The following is a 16,570-nucleotide window of genomic DNA, read 5'->3' on the forward strand; positions in this document are numbered from 1 at the left end:
TATGAATGTCTATAGTTTGCCCGGCGCAGAATTGCCCTGTTAAATTCATCTTCTAAGGACCAAAATAAACCTTTTCCCTTGGAGTATTCTATCTTTGTATACAGTGACTATTTAGAAGTGGAACCCTGCCCCGGGTCATATTTAGATTCCAGATGCCCATATCATCAAGATTTTCTAGAGTCCTCTTATCCAGCAACTAGTATGGGTGAAGATTAAAGAGTTTGGTCATACTGGACAAGCGTAAGGTGACCTCATGGCTCCCTGGGTGGCATACAAATAACATTCAACCATCCTGAATCCAACTAACAAAAGTGGTCAATGCATAGAGTGGACAGAACAAGCTCTTCTTCCATCTTCCCGTTTCTAAAAATAATTTTAATATATTGCTCCCAGATAGCAAATGTATCAGATATTAAACTAATAATCACAAAATGTGTTAGGAAATGCTCTAAATGTGTAACCCCGGCATGCTATAGGAACTGAACAATGCAATTCTCATTTCCTAGTCTAGTTTTATTAAATCACATAAAACATGTAAATGTTACATAGCAATTACCTGGAAAGTGTGTGCATGGTGCAATACTCCATAATTCTTTCTTTAATGTATTTTATTCATACAGTGCCTACTATACAGTGGATATAAAAAGTCTACACACCCCTGTTAAAATGCCAGGTTCTTGTGATTTTAAAGAATGAGACAAAGATATACATTGTCAGAAGTTTTTCCACATATAATGTGACCTATAACATGATCAATTCAATTGCAAAACAAGCTGAAATCTTTGAGGGGGGGGGATAAAACAAACTCACAATAACCTGCTTGAATACACTAATACTTTTTGATTATCACCTTTTGATTTTATTACAGCAATCAGTCTTTTTGGGTAGGAGTCTATTAGCATCTTGACACAGCAATAGAGGCCCATTCTTCTTTGCAAAAGCGCTCTAAATCTGTCAGATTGCGAGGCCAGCCCTCTTCAGATCACCCCACAGATGTTCAATTGGATTCAGGTCCGGGCTCTGGCTGGGCCATTCCAAAACGTTAATCTTCTTCGGGTGAAGCCAAGCTTTTGTGAATTTGGATGTGTGCTTTGGGTTCCTTTAATGTTGCAGTAGGCCTCTTGTAAGCCCCTCTGACCAGTTTTCTTCTCGTCTTTTCATCAATTTTGGCGGCACACCCAGATCTTTGTAATGTCTCTGTTGTACCATATTTTCTCCACTTGATGATGACCAGGGCGCCGGCAGCCGCGAACCGCCGGCCGCAGTCATTCATTAGAAGAGTGGCCGCGGCTCGCTGTCACTATGGGGAGGAGTGGGAGCGAGTCAGGGCCAGTTAGGGGGGGCTTGTGGGGGTGGAGCTAGGGGGCGGCAAAGTTTTGTTTTGCCTAGGGTGGCAAAAATCCTTGCACCAGCCCTGATGATGGCTGTCTTCACTGTGTTCCATGGTATATCTAATGCTTTGGAAATTATTTTGTACCCTTCTCCTGACTGATATCATTCAACAATGAGATCCCTCTGATGCTTTGGAAGCTCTCGGCTTTCGCTCTGAGATGCAACTAAACAAATGTCAGGTAAATCCTACTAGAACAGCTGAACTTTATTTGTGGTTAATCAGAGTCACTTTAAATGATGGGAGGTGTGTAATGACTTCTATTTAACATGAGTTTGAATGTAATTGGTTAATTCTGAACACAGCCCCAGTTATAAGAGGAAAAAATTCCCCCTCAAAATTCCCCCTCAAAGATTTCAGTTTGTTCACGTTACACGTCACATTAAAGGTGGAAAAAGTTCTGCCATGATTTATCTTAGTCTCATTCTTTCAAAAACCTGGCATTTTAACCGGGGGTGTGTAGACTTTTTATATCCACCGTGTATGGAATATGGTCTCCTTTCAGAACATTTACTGATTATAAGAGCTAATAGACCACAAAGCAAGTGAGTCATCTGATAAACCTGAGTCTTAGGGTGACATCCTGATCATGTAATAAAAATGTCCCGCAGTTGGAGGTTAGGCTCTGGCCTGCGTAAATGTGGGTGTGATTTTGGTTGCCATGGTTTGGGGGGGCAGCATTTCATCCTTGTACCCAGACAGAACAATATCTTGGGATGAGCCACATGCCACCAGTTGCAATATCATTTTTCTTTTTTTTTTTTTATTAATCTGGGCATTTTTAGGTTGGGTGTAATATTAGTGAAAATTATAGTTTTTTAAATATATTTTTAATATAGTTTTGCAGGGGATTGTGGTAGATTAGTATAGAGTGAAAATACAAACTTTTTAAAATCTAGTTTCAAGCATTTTAGGTTTTAGGCCTATACTCGGGTGCGGCCTATACTCGACCCAATACGGTATATATTGGGGTGAATTCCTTAACTTGCTTTGGTTTGGTATAAACACTAAATGATTATGTATATGAATATGACCTTAGGAGATTGTCATATTTGTCCTTTAAACTACAATATATTATTTATGTACACTAAATAAGGGAGAAGACAATTGTGGTTGAACATTCACCTAGCAAAATTCCTGATTTAGGGGTCTGCGGGTACAAAATATGAAGGGGTTCAATTCAGCTGAAACATTTTAAGTAACTGATTTTACTAGGCCCATCATAATGTATATCTAAATGAGTGATATTCCTTGATTATCTCTTTCAGTCAGTGACATATCCTGGCCAAGGCGAACAGGTCCAAGGGAGCGGCAGTCACCCTGGTACAAAACAGGGGAGGCAGATCGCACTCTCAGACTATGAAGCACCCTGCCGTCTCTCTACACAATGAGCCAACCGGCCTACTTACACTATGGAGGCTGTGGTGACTTAGCAAAGCCTCCACTGGCTTCATTAAAAGGTGTTGCACTTCTTTTAAGGCACAGTGCCGGAATATAATGTCCAGGTTGGTGTAAGGTCCCAGGTCTGTGGTCAGATGGTTACCCAGAGTGTCCCAAAGATGGTGTGCAGGGGTTATTGCGCAGTAGCGGAGTGGTCAGGGCCTGATGCAGGGCGACCCCACCCTCCAGGGCGCCGAGTACCCAGGGTTGTGCAGCCACATACCAGCACCCTGACATAGCAGCGGATGTTGTCCAGTACAAAACAAAGTAATAACCTGCCGGCACCCTGGAGCAGGTATGAGACATAACAGAACATAGAAATGGGCAGGATGCTGCAGGCTGGGAGTAGGGAAGCTAAGCAGAGTACAGGAGAAACATAGCAAGCAAGGGGGGCAGAGCGAGGAGCAAGGGGCCGGGAGACCAAGCAAGAAACATAACCAGACAAGACATACATGATACAGGGCACAACACAGGACAAGGAACAAGGCAAGGAACACAGGGGGTGGAGTGAGGAGCCAGAATCCTCGGATAGCAAGGATAGGACATGTTTCAGGGAAAGGAGGGCAAAGGCACATAAAAGACAGACACACAAACACAGGACTAGCCTAGGACTATAAGAAAACAATTGGAGATTCCATCACATCATATGGCCATAGTATGCTTAGCCTACCACTACACCAAAGTACTCCAATATTCGGTAGGTCTTAACGCTAAACCCTGCTTACTGAATCACTAATAAGCTGAAACCAAACATTGAATCTAAACACAAAACCAAGGACATACCTTTAGACTGCAGACTGAGACAAACAGAACACACACACGTGGGGCACACCTTATAAAGGAAACAGAGCTAAAACAAAGAGCAAGACTGGAATCAAGGAGTCAGAGGTACAGGACAGAGCTTAGAGAAATCCAGGAATGGATTACTGCAAAGGGACTAGGGACACTGTAGCAAGGACTAGGGACACTGTAGCAAAATAGGGAAACTAAAGACACGCAGCTCCGCAGCCCGGATTGGGGCCTGAGTCGGGTCTAGTATGGCCCCACAGGTCAATACATCCTTGCTCTCAGCATAGAAGATTAGAGCCGAGGACCGATGAAGATTATTAGATGGGCAGAGGGACCGGGCAAGTAGGTATTTGGGTATCAGTGAGGATGTATAAGTAGAGGAAACATGTGAAGGACTTTAAAGGTGAGAGTGAGGACCTAAAATTAAATTCTGAAGGGTATGGTCAGCCTGTAAAGAGACTGACAGAGGAGAGAGGTGTTAGAAGAGTCATGGGTAAGGAAGTTAAGCCTGGGAGCAGCCTTCAAACATCATTATAAGGGGACAAGTCATGCCTGAGGAACATGAGATAAGACAGAGCTGACAAGAGGCTCCTATAAGGAGCTTTAGTTGCTTCTTGTGCTCCGAAAGGGAACAGTTTTTGGAAATAGAATGTAAGAGATGATGCAAAGCAATTAGAGACAAAATCAAAGAGGCAAAAAAGATAAATCAGGGGAAGAAATGTAGATCTAGGTGTCCTCAGCATGCAGGTGGTACTGTAAGCCAAACAACAACATTAGTTTGCCAAGAGAGGCAGGGGAACAGAAGAGGCTCTGGAATCAGCCTTATTGAGAGAGGAAGTGGAGAAGAAGAGTCCCTAGAAAAGAAGACATTGACTCTGAGACCAGAGCAGCCGGATGACAACCTGGACAGATTAGTGTAATTGAGACCAAAAATGCAAAGTCAGAGGCTTTAAGGCTAGTGGAAGGGGTGTTGTGAGGTATGTGAGTGTAATTAAAAGCAGGTTTCTTGAGAACGGATGTAACTATGGAGCTGCCACAGTCCAACACTAGTGTAACACCCCTCTCGCTCCAATCCCTAACTTCAATCCCGCTGGCAGAATGTGCAAATGCACTTTTAACATGGAGGGTGCTGATAGACTGTGGGCCAAGTACTTATGTTGACAGGTCCCAGAATGTCCTGATAATAGCCTTGCCACATCAGCTACTGGTAGACAATGACTCCCAACAAGCTCAGCCAAGCCACATCACAAAAGAATCAGCCAGCTAGTGCTGGAGGTAATCCATTTCGGCTGCAGCGGAGTTCCAAACAGTGATAAGGCTAATAATAACAGATCCGATTTCCTAGCGTGTTCCAGAGGAGTCAGTGCAACATTTGTGTAAAGAGCCTGTCCCCTCCCACTAGTGGTAAACAGTGTGCTGTGGCAGAGAACACGCTCACTCGCAGGAGGATGTGTGGTCTGCTCGGAACACTTCCTCCTCGTACCTCCTTAATGCAGCAATGATTCGAGCACCTGCACCTTTCTGCCTACTTTTTGCTATCACGCTCTTTCACCTTCTTTAGTTCTGCGATCGGATCCTTGCAGTGGCTTCTTCTGCAATGCTAGAATGGGCTGCCTCCCTGTTAGGAACACTTCTACTCCTGCTTTTCTTATCCTATAAGACGTGGTGCATTAACACTTTAAGGACAGTCGTCTCTTCAAAGCCCCTGGAAGGGCTGGATGATCACAAATTGATCTACAAGCCATCAGCTCTAGCAAACTACCTGGTGAAACAGTGCAAGACTTTCAGTGGCTTTACGAAAGTTCATTGGCTATGGAGGACCTTTCCAAACCTGCAGACCTTGGTGGGGGTCCTGGGTCCAGTGGACAAAGGGGTTCATTTTGTAAGAGAGCATCTTCAGCTCAGTGATGATGGGCTGGTGGCGCTGGACTGGGCAGTGAAGCCTGGACATCAGCAGAAGAGAAGGAGAGCCTCCAGTAACTCATCTGTACCTATTTTACTGGTCATCCCAAACTCAATTGGCAAGATCACTAGGAACACCAGTAAGGTAACCTATCAGCACTAAATTGAGACTAGACTCATATCACTGATAGGGTTCAGATTAGTGTTTTGTTTGGAACCAGATAGTAAGACTGTTATATAGTATAAATAAAATGAAACATCAATCACAGAAACTTTATTCTAATCTGTTTTGTTTTGGATTTAGTCTTCATACAGGTGGAGTCACTTTGGAAATAGAATATGTTGTAATTAGTTAATTGTATGTTGTGTTGGGATTATAATATTGGTGCTTAATTATGCTCATTAGTTGGTAAATAGTAGTTTGTGTTGCTATTTTTATAGTAAATTAATATATGATATAAACTGGGAGGATTTTGCTGCACCCTTATTTCACTCAAGCAGGTTGGTACAGGATGTAGCAGAAAGAGGCTCACTTTAATTTTAGGCTTCCTTCAATGCTGACTCTTGCCTACTAAACCCTTTTAAGATGGTCTAACAATTAGTATGGCTTCTGCCATCCATAATTTTTCTTTTTTCATTTCATTTTTTTTTAGTCTTTAGTAATTATTTTATCTATATTATCTCTTTTTTTTTTTTTTTTTTTTTTTATAAATGTCCTTGGGAAAAGCCTTAAAAAAGTGCATGGGAAATACATTTTGTATACAAGTATACTTGACCAACTACCCAGTATCTGAACCTCCCTTCTCCTATTATCTATCTTTTATCATTTAGGGATATGGTGTAAAAATGCATTTCTACTTTTTTATATGCCAATCTCTAGCTAACTCTATCCCCAACCTAATATAAGCAATTTCCATTATTTAAACCATACATTTAAGTTCTGTTTAAGGAATTGATGTTGGATATAAGAAAAAAATAAGAAAAAAATTGTAGAGATGATAGTTCAAAATTGGAACCTTCACATACATACCAGTTAGCATCAAAACTGGTAGAATGTGACTAATTCCAGTGTACGTAACTTTAATTTAACCATTTTGGTCAGTTTTTAGCGCTTTTTATTATTTGTATTTTGTTAAATTGTTTTGTTTTAGAGACAGACAGTTAAAGTACTTGTGTAATACTCTCGTTGTTCACATCCATATTATTTGTGAAATTTCTGATAGAGAAATGGGTTTCTAATGAAAATGTTAAATAGACCAGATTACTGGGACGGTTTGCCTACAGTTATCATCAATATGGATAACGTGGTGTTGGGTTGATCTGTTAATAATCCTGTCCTGAGGTCTATCCATGAATCTTGTCTTTTTGAAAATGTTACCCTTACTTGTATTCCCAGGTGCCCTTATATTATATTCCTTTCTGTATATGGGGAAGATAACCTGGCTCAAATCCATAGAAAGTCATATGTTTAAAACCATTCAAGATGGAGGGACTTGGGGGCAGTTTTTTAAAACATTGGGGTAATGTTTAAAGAGCATGTCTGGTCTAAAGATGTAAAAATAGAGCATTCCACCAATTTCTATGGCGACTGCACAATTTCCAACAGTTTGCAGTAGAGCAGCTTTTATATAAATAACCCCAATGGTGTAGTACTTTGTTACAAAAGGTTAAATGGAAGCATTGGAGTTGGAGTATTATTATATGAGTACACAAAACAATCTTTCAGAGAGTGCGGGATAGGGTTTTACATAATGCTAATAATTTAAATAGGTGAGTTTTGTTTGTCGCTTAACCTACGCATCAGGCATCCTGTTTTCAAACTCCCCTCGCAGTCCGCACGACCTCTGTAATTGTGCACATCGGCTGTAGAGGGTTACTAAGTGCATTCAGAGGTTGTGGCCTTTCCTGGAAAAATACTCTCTGTGTTGTTTTTTTCTTGGAGTTGTTATTGTGTTTGTGTGTGGTTTTTTGTTTGTTTGTTTTTTACAGGCCTACTAGTAAAATGATGTGTTCAGTCCTAACTATTCCCCCTCCCCCTTTATACAGCAAACTGGTTCTGTTAATGTAATTATTTTGCTATTATTAGGAGCTGTATAATAACATAGAAACATAGCATTTAACTGCCGATGAGAACACTTCGGCCCATCTAGTTTGCCCCCTTTTTCCTGATGTAAAGACATTAATCAGCCCTCAGTCCAGTCTTAGGTTCGGGACAGCTTTATGCCTCTCACGGGCATGTATATATTAACCTTTACCACTCTATTACATTACTTTTTATTTATATAGCGCCAGCAGATTCCGTAGCGCTGTTATAATCAGTGGAATAATGTAAAGTCACACACAATAACAAACTGGTGCAAAAGGAGAAGAGGGTCCTGCTCTTGTGAGCTTACAATCTAGTCAGTGAAACAATAGGAGAGGAAAGAAAAACTTCCTTACATAATATCGAAGTCTATGACCCTTTAGTTGTAGATTATGACTTTGTGTTCTAAGATCTCTCCTCTTATTAAATAAACTTCCCTCCCGTACTTTCTTAAATCAGGAGACTTCTTCGTTCTTCGTTATGTGAAGTGTTACATACTCTAGTTGTTCTTGTTCTATATCTTTGAACAATTTGACCTTTTTTTGAGTAACTTTTTTGTTTAGTGCCACCATGTAGGAATCAGATACCATATTTGTACCTGTTCTAGATGATCCAGCGTTGTCTAAGGGTTTGTACCTGATGTATGCATTAAATACATTTGAGTTTTTTTCATCATACCTTCAATGCAATGACTTGCCTACAATATTACATTTCAAGTCATTGCTTCAAGAATAATTCAAATTCCAGGATGTTCATGCTTGACCCCACATTCAATCATTCATTCATATGTTTTTCTAAGAACCAGTTGTTTTTTATAATGTTAATAATACATTTGTTTAAAATAGTGTTTAATATAAACCTGTTTTTGGTACTAATACCCGTAACTCTACAAAGGTCTAGGACTGCTTTCTGTGTGCTGTTGTCTTCAGATTGATGTTGAAAACATTAAATTATATACTATGAGGATATACAAATACAATATAATCAGAGGATAGACCCTCATGTTCTACAACACATAGGTATGAGGACACTTGATTTTGGGTTGTCCCTCTCTGTTTGGTAGGCTTGAGTTCTATTGATGTCCATACCTGGGAACTTCCAGAGGGAGGGCTAGCCATCCATGGAGCAGGGATAGATTCCCATAGGGTTGAGTCTTGCCCCAGTCGTGAGTAGATGGGGAATGGGTATGGCCAAACATGACTCCCCAGCTCAGAGACAGAGAAAAGTGACAGAGACCCGCGTTAGCAGGGCTTCATCTGGAGACATGAAATCATACTCAGAGAGTTCCTAGGTGTGCTGGCATCCCACGAACAGTAAGGTTTTAAATATGCTGAGGAACGCAAGTCAGTCTCTAGCTGGGTTACAAGGAAAGACATCATACAATTACAACCCTTGTTATTTAGCAACTTATCAACACTGGTGGTAAATAGATGAATGGGCTTTGTAATTTTACTGGCAAATAGTTTTACAACCATGAACTTCATTATTGGTGGATCTTAAAAGAAAACATACTCGTATATCCTCATAACACTTCATCTGTGCATGCATTTCAGCCTCCATGTGATTGGTAATAAACGTTTGCAATGGTTGGTTAGTGGAAGCTTTTCACTTAGCACTGAGGTCATAAAAATCAAGCAATTAAAAAAACTGATAGGCCACTAACCATCTGACCCAATGTTCTGCATTAAAGTTTTAGTTTGTATGAATTTTATTTTATGTACAGTTTTAAACTGACTCGGGTGACATTTTGTAACAGAAACTAAAAAAATAACTAATGCTGCCAGGCTGTAAAAAATAAAAAAAATGTATTAATTGCATACAAAATGTTTCTGTTCACAGATGTGCCACTTGGCCCTTACTCAAGGGTATCAGGCAGTTATCTTTAATCGTCGGTGCCAAAATGGTTGTCCATTAAACACAATCAAGCTTCAGCCCTACGGGGACCCTAATGACCTACGAGAAGCTGTACGCTATATCCGTCACTGTCAGCCCTCATCTCGGCTGTTTGCAGCAGGGGAAGGAACGGGTGCTGGGCTACTTCTGTCCTACCTGGGCGAATGTGGCTCATCCAGCTACATCACAGCAGCAGGCTGCATCTCTCCACTGTTTCGCATGCAGGACTGGTTTGAAGCTGGCTGTCCTTGGCTGTGGAGAAACCTAATACTCTTGTATCAAAAGATCCAACTAAGCAGGTACATTCAAGTTTGTTGTAAGCACTTTAAAATTGATGTCCATCTTCCGGTTCCACTGCATGTGCATGTTTATATATTTTCAAAAAATATAAAATTAGGAATATAAGGATTTTTTTTTTATTGATGTGTATGTTTCAACTCGCTGATTTCTCTTTGGACTATGAAGGACCAACCCCAGTGACCAACATCTCATTGGCTCTGCATTAAGATTTCTCAAACACCCCATCCATTTATATATAACGCAGGCAGGTTTGTACACATGGATCACGTTAGGGTTTTACATTCATAATCTAGAGTAGGTCAGCAAACTCAAATGTTTATCTCTCCTACAAAGTCATGCTTTAGAGGTATAAACCTCTCTGTAATTGCAAGCAAATGACTTTTTTATATATATTTTTGTCCTGTGCCACTTTTATAAGATCCTTATAAGGCACCAATTACAAAAGGACAACTGCAATGCAGAATCATTAATTTTGCATTTGATATCAGAAATGTATACTTTATTTTGATTAAAACAACTTTGTTGTATGTCCTCCATCTATGAGTTAATATTTTCTAGAGCCAAATATTATGGATGTCCACAAGTGTGTTTATTGTTAGAAGTTAAAATAAACCTGGTTTATTCCTTTTGTGATAACCTGCTGGTCCTTTCAAACAGCAAAGTATAATACTCTAGATATACTTTATTTCATTTATAAATGCTTAAAAAATCTGCATTTTTATTACTAGATTCTACCTAAGGTGACAATACAATGTTCCTATTTATTTTAAGATTCTAGTACGCTTACTGGTAATGACTCAGTTCACTTTACTCAGGTAGAAGAATGTATTTATGTAATATGTAAGTCTAACAAGCTATTTTAACTCGTCTAGGATGGCACTATGAAAATTGAGATATAGTACAGAATTATGTGAAAATTAAGGTATTTAATCAATCTCAATACCCCCAAAAATGCTAATGTGGGTGTTTTCTGCTAAAAATATTTTGATCGGTATGTCACCTAGTTTTTAAGTTGAGTTAAAGGATTTTATTTGGTATGTAATCCATTTGCTTCATTTTTCATGTACTACCAAGAATGTGTAGGGGTAAAATGTTTAATGGCATTTTAATATTTATTCATGGAAACAGCTGATGCCTTTAAAAAGCAGGAGATACTTAATTCAAAAACGTTTCTTTTTTTATATCTTTTTTGGGATCCTCTTCAGAAAATATTACTTTCTCTGTCGTACATTTGTTGCCCAAAAACGAACGATTTGCACCTCTAAAATAAATATATATATTTTTTTTCATGTACTCTTTTTTTGCCTATTGGCAAAATATGGGTCTTGCAGCAACCTTGTTTTATGAATTATGAATCTGCTTTCTGTAAGGCTTTGTGTCTTTCTACCGTCTCTATGCTCAGAACCATTCCATACCAAGTGCTTGTTATGTGCTACATACGTTTTTCCTATGCTCTCTAATGTCCTCATCTCTTATTATGAATGTCTTGCTTTCTGTGTAAATAAAAATAACCTAGATAATGGCGACTTAATGCATTACTGGAATTCTTGTACAATATCTGTGTTGGGCATATTTCTAAGTACAACTCCGCATTAGCCAGTGGGGTGACTATTCTGCAACAAATATTTGTGAAATGTTTTATTTAGTAAAGCGCAGTTATTCAAAAGAAAAACATTAGCTTGTACTGTGTGGTTTCAGTTTATAAAGGAATACATGTGAAGGCAAAAAGAAGACAAAAGGGGGGCAGAGGGGAGGAGAGGGGGAAAAAACAGTGGAGCGGAAAGAAGGATAAACGTGCAGCCTGGTGTAAGAAAATCATAGCGTCCATACTTTGTGGAAAGATGAAGATGTCTGAACCAGCGCTATCCACTAATTCATATTCAGGTAGTCTGCAGGGTCCATCCAGAGTCAGTTCTCCTTTAACAGGTAGGCCATTTTTAGGTAAGGGTGTATTTTCATGTTTTCACTGATTGGAGAACAGAGACGACCTCAGGTCTAAGCCCAGTGGCTTCTGAAAGGAGTCTCAGGAACTGGTTAAAAAATACAGTGAGTGGGTAGGGCAACCACATATGAAAATATATATATATACATATATATATATATATATATATATATATATATATATATATATATAATTATACATTTGTGACCACTTACCTCTGTCCATAACTCAGCAGTGAGCAATGCTTTGCGGATGTAGTATTCGAAAACACTCATTGACCCCCAATACACCTTTTCAATGTCTAAATCCCATCTAGTTATATAAGAGAACATCGCTGTATAAAAGGAGGACAGTAGCAAATAGCTAGCATAGATTAGATCTGAGGGGTTGTCTTTTACATACCAAAGAATTTCAAAATGTGTACGCGTAGATGTAATATACCCCTATTGATTTCAGGTTTCTGCATAGCTGCAAGCATCTGAAATAGTCTCTAGGAGATTTTGATGGTATAGGTGTCACAGCTGGAGGCTGTTCTCCTTCACATTTTGCAGAACCAGGCCCTGGGAAATGCCATCTTGAGCAAAAAAAAGGTATCCTAGGAGGACTGGAGCACAAATTTGTATGCCAATTTTTGCCAAATTCTGACGGTATTTACTGTTGCATTACAGTGCACACAGACATCTGCCGTCACTGGGGGTCCAGAAGGAAACATTGGGATATATCTTGGATATAATTAGTCCACCAATTTGTGAACTTCCTGTGGCACATACATACTGAGAACCTTTTCAGTCTTCCCAGTTGATTTTTATCCTGCAAACCATCTGCAGAACATCAATATCCTTCTACAGATGAGGTCCAGGTCGGAAGGGCCCTTTTATAAACTATTAGAGGCACGGGCCCGGCACATCTGTGACCCCTGTAGTTACGCCACTGTTCTAATGCAGTCTATGGAGGCTATACTGAACCCGCACAGCCTCCACAGTGTAGGTAGGCCGGTTGGTCGATCAAGACACCTGATATCCCAGTTGTATTTGGCCCATTGTTTAAATGGAAAATCTAAGGTCTTGAACACCCAGGAGGGCAATCTGCCCCCTGGACCTGCTGGCCTAAGCCTGGTCGGCCTAGAAGTAGATACGTCACTGACTTTGGATGAGGTCTGACTGAAAATCCAAAAAGTGGCCTAACCACCTCGCTCTTCCTCCTACCATTCCCTCTAGCTAAACCATCAAGCACCCTGCTTGCTTTTTTCCAATATTATCTTTTAAAAAAAAAATACATCAGAAATAATTACTCCCAAATCCCTTTTTTCCTTTTCTTTTTGTTGCCATTTAACAGTGTCCCCAGTGCTATAGTCTTTTTTTTTTGTTGTTGTTCTTTTTTTTTTTATGTCCCATATGCATCATTTTACATTTATCAACTTTAAACTGCAGCTGACACACTCTGGACCATTTTTCTAATTTACTGAAGTAATTTGGCTTGTTCCACTAGGAAAGTCTCTGGCAGACTTTTGTATCATCTGCAAAAAGCTGTTGTTGGGATTACGTGTAAAGTGGGGTTCCGGTGCAAAATGAGATATTAAAAGGTTGGGGACATAAGCATATAAACCAGAAAGCTATTTGTGTATCTAGCTAAATTAACTGTACTTCTATAGAAGTGAAATAAGGCTGCCACATCCCTCCGTCAAGTTTATGTCTAATAACTTTAGCCTCCAGCAGTGCTCAAAAAGTGGAAAAGGAAAGGCAATTTCTGCTCTGCTAGCAGATGTCGACTTGTGTGAGATGTATCTCAAAAGAGTCGCACTAGTTTTCTGTTTGTAAGTTAAAGCTGTCATTTCAAATTTTGTTACAGCAGAGACAAGTAACTTTGCTGGTAGCTGTGACTTAACAAAATGCCGAGTTTTTTTTTGTGTATATATTTTTATTATATGTTTTGTTACACCATTCATAGTTTTCTCTCTCCACCTAATGTATCGGTTTGTCTTAGTCTGTCAATTCTCGTCTTGTCATACCCCTTGAATATATGTATTGTATTAAGCGCTGCATAAATTGTTGGCGCAATATAAATAAAAGAAAATAATTTTAAGAAGTTGTCTTTTTCGCTAGTTTCCTCTCACATCAATCCTCCAATGTAGGCTTCCATCGTCTTGTAATCATCAATGCCAAAAATAGTTTGTAAATCCTTCAGACCCACATCTTTTTCTCACCAACATAGCTACAATGTCTTGTTTTTTTGTGGGGGGGGGTGGCCTGTAATTTTCTTACTGTGTGATACCTACTACAGCATACAATTATAAAAAAAATGCAATTTTGCGTGTGTTTTTCTAAACATATTTCTTTAGAAATCTCTTTCTTTAAGGAGAACTAATATTATTTTTATTTATTTTTAGGTATGTTACTGCCTTGGGGCAAATAATAAATACTGACAAACTTTTTGGGAGCAAAACTTTGCAGGAGCTGGAAGAGGTGTTGTTCTGCCAAACTAAGGTTTCTGGCAATCTGTCATGGGATTCCTACTGGGAGAAAAATGATCCTCTCAGAGACATTGATGAAGTTGCTATTCCAGTGCTTTGTATCTGCAGCCAAGATGACCCAATACGTGGAGACCCAAACAACACTGTTCCCATTGAGCTGTTTGAGACAAACCCCCATTTCTTTCTGCTGCTTACTCGCCATGGTGGCCACTGTGGATTTATTAAAGAGGACATGGCCAGTACTATATGGAGTCACAGTGCTTTATTAGATTTTTTTAAGTCTGCTGTGGATTTCTTTGTGATGGAAGAAAAGTTGAAAGGTCTGTCCAGGAGGAAAAGAAAAGTCTCCATCTCTCTGAACAGAATGGCCCCAGACAGAACTTGTAGGAACGAGCAAAGCTGCCCTCATAACATTCATGAAATTTATAACTGGCAAAGATCTTATACAAGATGACAGAAGCTATAGTGATCAAACTCTATGCCAAGGTGGTAAGGCTTCTGCCTTTCCAAACATATGCATCTATCAACCTTTGGTCAGCATCACTGACGGTCAAATGGCATCTCTGCTGGAAGCTAGCAAAATTGACTCGCCTCTTAATTTATTGGGATGACAAATAAAATATTTTATTTCTCAATCAACAGACTGTTGCCAGAGCCAAAAAAAATATGTGGTTCGGAGCTGGTGATTTTCCCCAGACTTTAAGGCTTTAAAATAGTTGGGTTGTGTATATTTAATGTGTATTTTGTAACTGTGTTGTCATTAAAGATTGTAAAGACATAGATACGAGTGGGGTGCTAATATATAAACTGCATTAAGTGCTCACTATACTGTCGGTGATGTTATCAATAACAAAAGACTATAAGCCATATTGTAATCTACAAATGATCAAGAATCCATGGGAAAAAAATTTACACCACTTTTATTGTAAATTTCATTTAACAGAATTTCCCCCCAAATCATTATATCAGGGGCGTCCAACGTGCGGCCCTCCAGCTGCTGCAGGACTACATCTCCCATACTCCTCAGCCAGCCCCTTAGCTGAAAGAGCATTATGGGAGATGTAGTCCTGCAGCAGCTGGAGGGCCGCAAGTTGGACGCCCCTGCATTATATGCTTCATAAGCAAAGATGCCATTCTTGTAACGAGACATTGAAATGAGTTGTTAAACAACTGGTTATCTGCAATGCATATTTTTGTTACATTCTATATTACTTACACCAACATATTCTGTAGCACTGATACTCTTAATGTTTCTTGTAACATTTCAATAGGCAATATAATTAGCACCAGGTAAGACATTCTGATGCAGAAGAAAGAGCCCTGTTCTTGGAAGCTTACAATTTATTAGGAAGTAAAGGAGGTCCCTGCAGGCGACCAATAGAGTCGATCGCACGGCCCTTCAACTCCTGACGGCGGAACTTAGCCTGGGGAGACATCAAGCGACTCTATTGGTCGTTCGTATGGACCTTCAACTCTTGGAACGGGGAGACCAGTGGTCTCCCCCTGCCAAGTTGCAGCACCAGGATTTTAAAAGTCTGTACCAGCGACTCTATCGGTTGCCAACAGGGGGCTCATCTGCCATCAACCAATGAAGTGCACTTGCACTTCATTGGTTGATGGCAGAGGAGGCACCTGCTGGCGACCAATAGAGTTGCTCGTACGGACCTTTAAAATCCTGGCGCCAAAGCTGCTGCGTAGTGTGTACTGCATTAACCTCTTCTACCAAAAACAAAGAAAAAACAAACACAAACACAAGAACGGGCGAATATTCGTATTTTTTCCCCCCGTAGCCCCATTGTTTCTATGAATCTAATTCTCTATTTCTCAAGGAGGAAGTATGTTGAAAGTGATCCTCAAGCACTGCAGAAACCCCGCAGGTCGTACTGTTTGCCAGCACTGTGAGTCATAGGCTGTGCCCACCTGAAGCGTCCGCTCAGCATGCGTATTGTTACACTACAATATGTACTGGGTCTGGGAACATTTGGTACTTCTCTGAAGAAGCACAAACAATGAGCATGCACAGTCAGTCCCCTTTCCTGTTGTGTAGTACCTGTAACTTAACTCAGTCATCCTGTTACTTAGAAAAAATATATATCAAAATAGCTGGCTAAGCTGTGATATTCCACATTCCTGAGCAGTCGGCGGACCGTGCACAACACAACCTAGGTGCCTGCCTAGGGCGTAAGCTGCTTGGGGTGTCCTGACCGCTATATCTATCTATATATCTATCTATATATCTATATCTATCTATATATCTATATATATATATATATATATATATATATATGTATAATATATATGTGTGTGTGTGTGTATTTTTTAAATGATAGATTTCCTCAGGATTATTGGCCCCCTCAAGTG

At 39.8% G+C, this 16,570-nt stretch overlaps 1 protein-coding gene across 1 annotated transcript; it reads left to right on the forward strand.

Annotated features, from left to right (window-relative positions):
• Positions 1-5,077: 5,077 nt before the first annotated feature.
• On the forward strand, positions 5,078-15,076 carry LOC128474440 (protein ABHD15-like). Its single transcript, XM_053456777.1, has 3 exons — positions 5,078-5,666; positions 9,444-9,796; positions 14,126-15,076. The coding sequence occupies exons 1-3, from the start codon at positions 5,217-5,219 to the stop codon at positions 14,661-14,663; spliced, it is 1,341 nt and encodes a 446-aa protein (XP_053312752.1). The 5' UTR covers positions 5,078-5,216; the 3' UTR covers positions 14,664-15,076.
• The last annotated feature ends 1,494 nt before the right edge of the window (positions 15,077-16,570 follow it).

This window comes from Spea bombifrons, chromosome 2 (assembly GCF_027358695.1).
Source record: "Spea bombifrons isolate aSpeBom1 chromosome 2, aSpeBom1.2.pri, whole genome shotgun sequence".
Lineage (NCBI taxonomy): Eukaryota > Metazoa > Chordata > Amphibia > Anura > Pelobatidae > Spea > Spea bombifrons.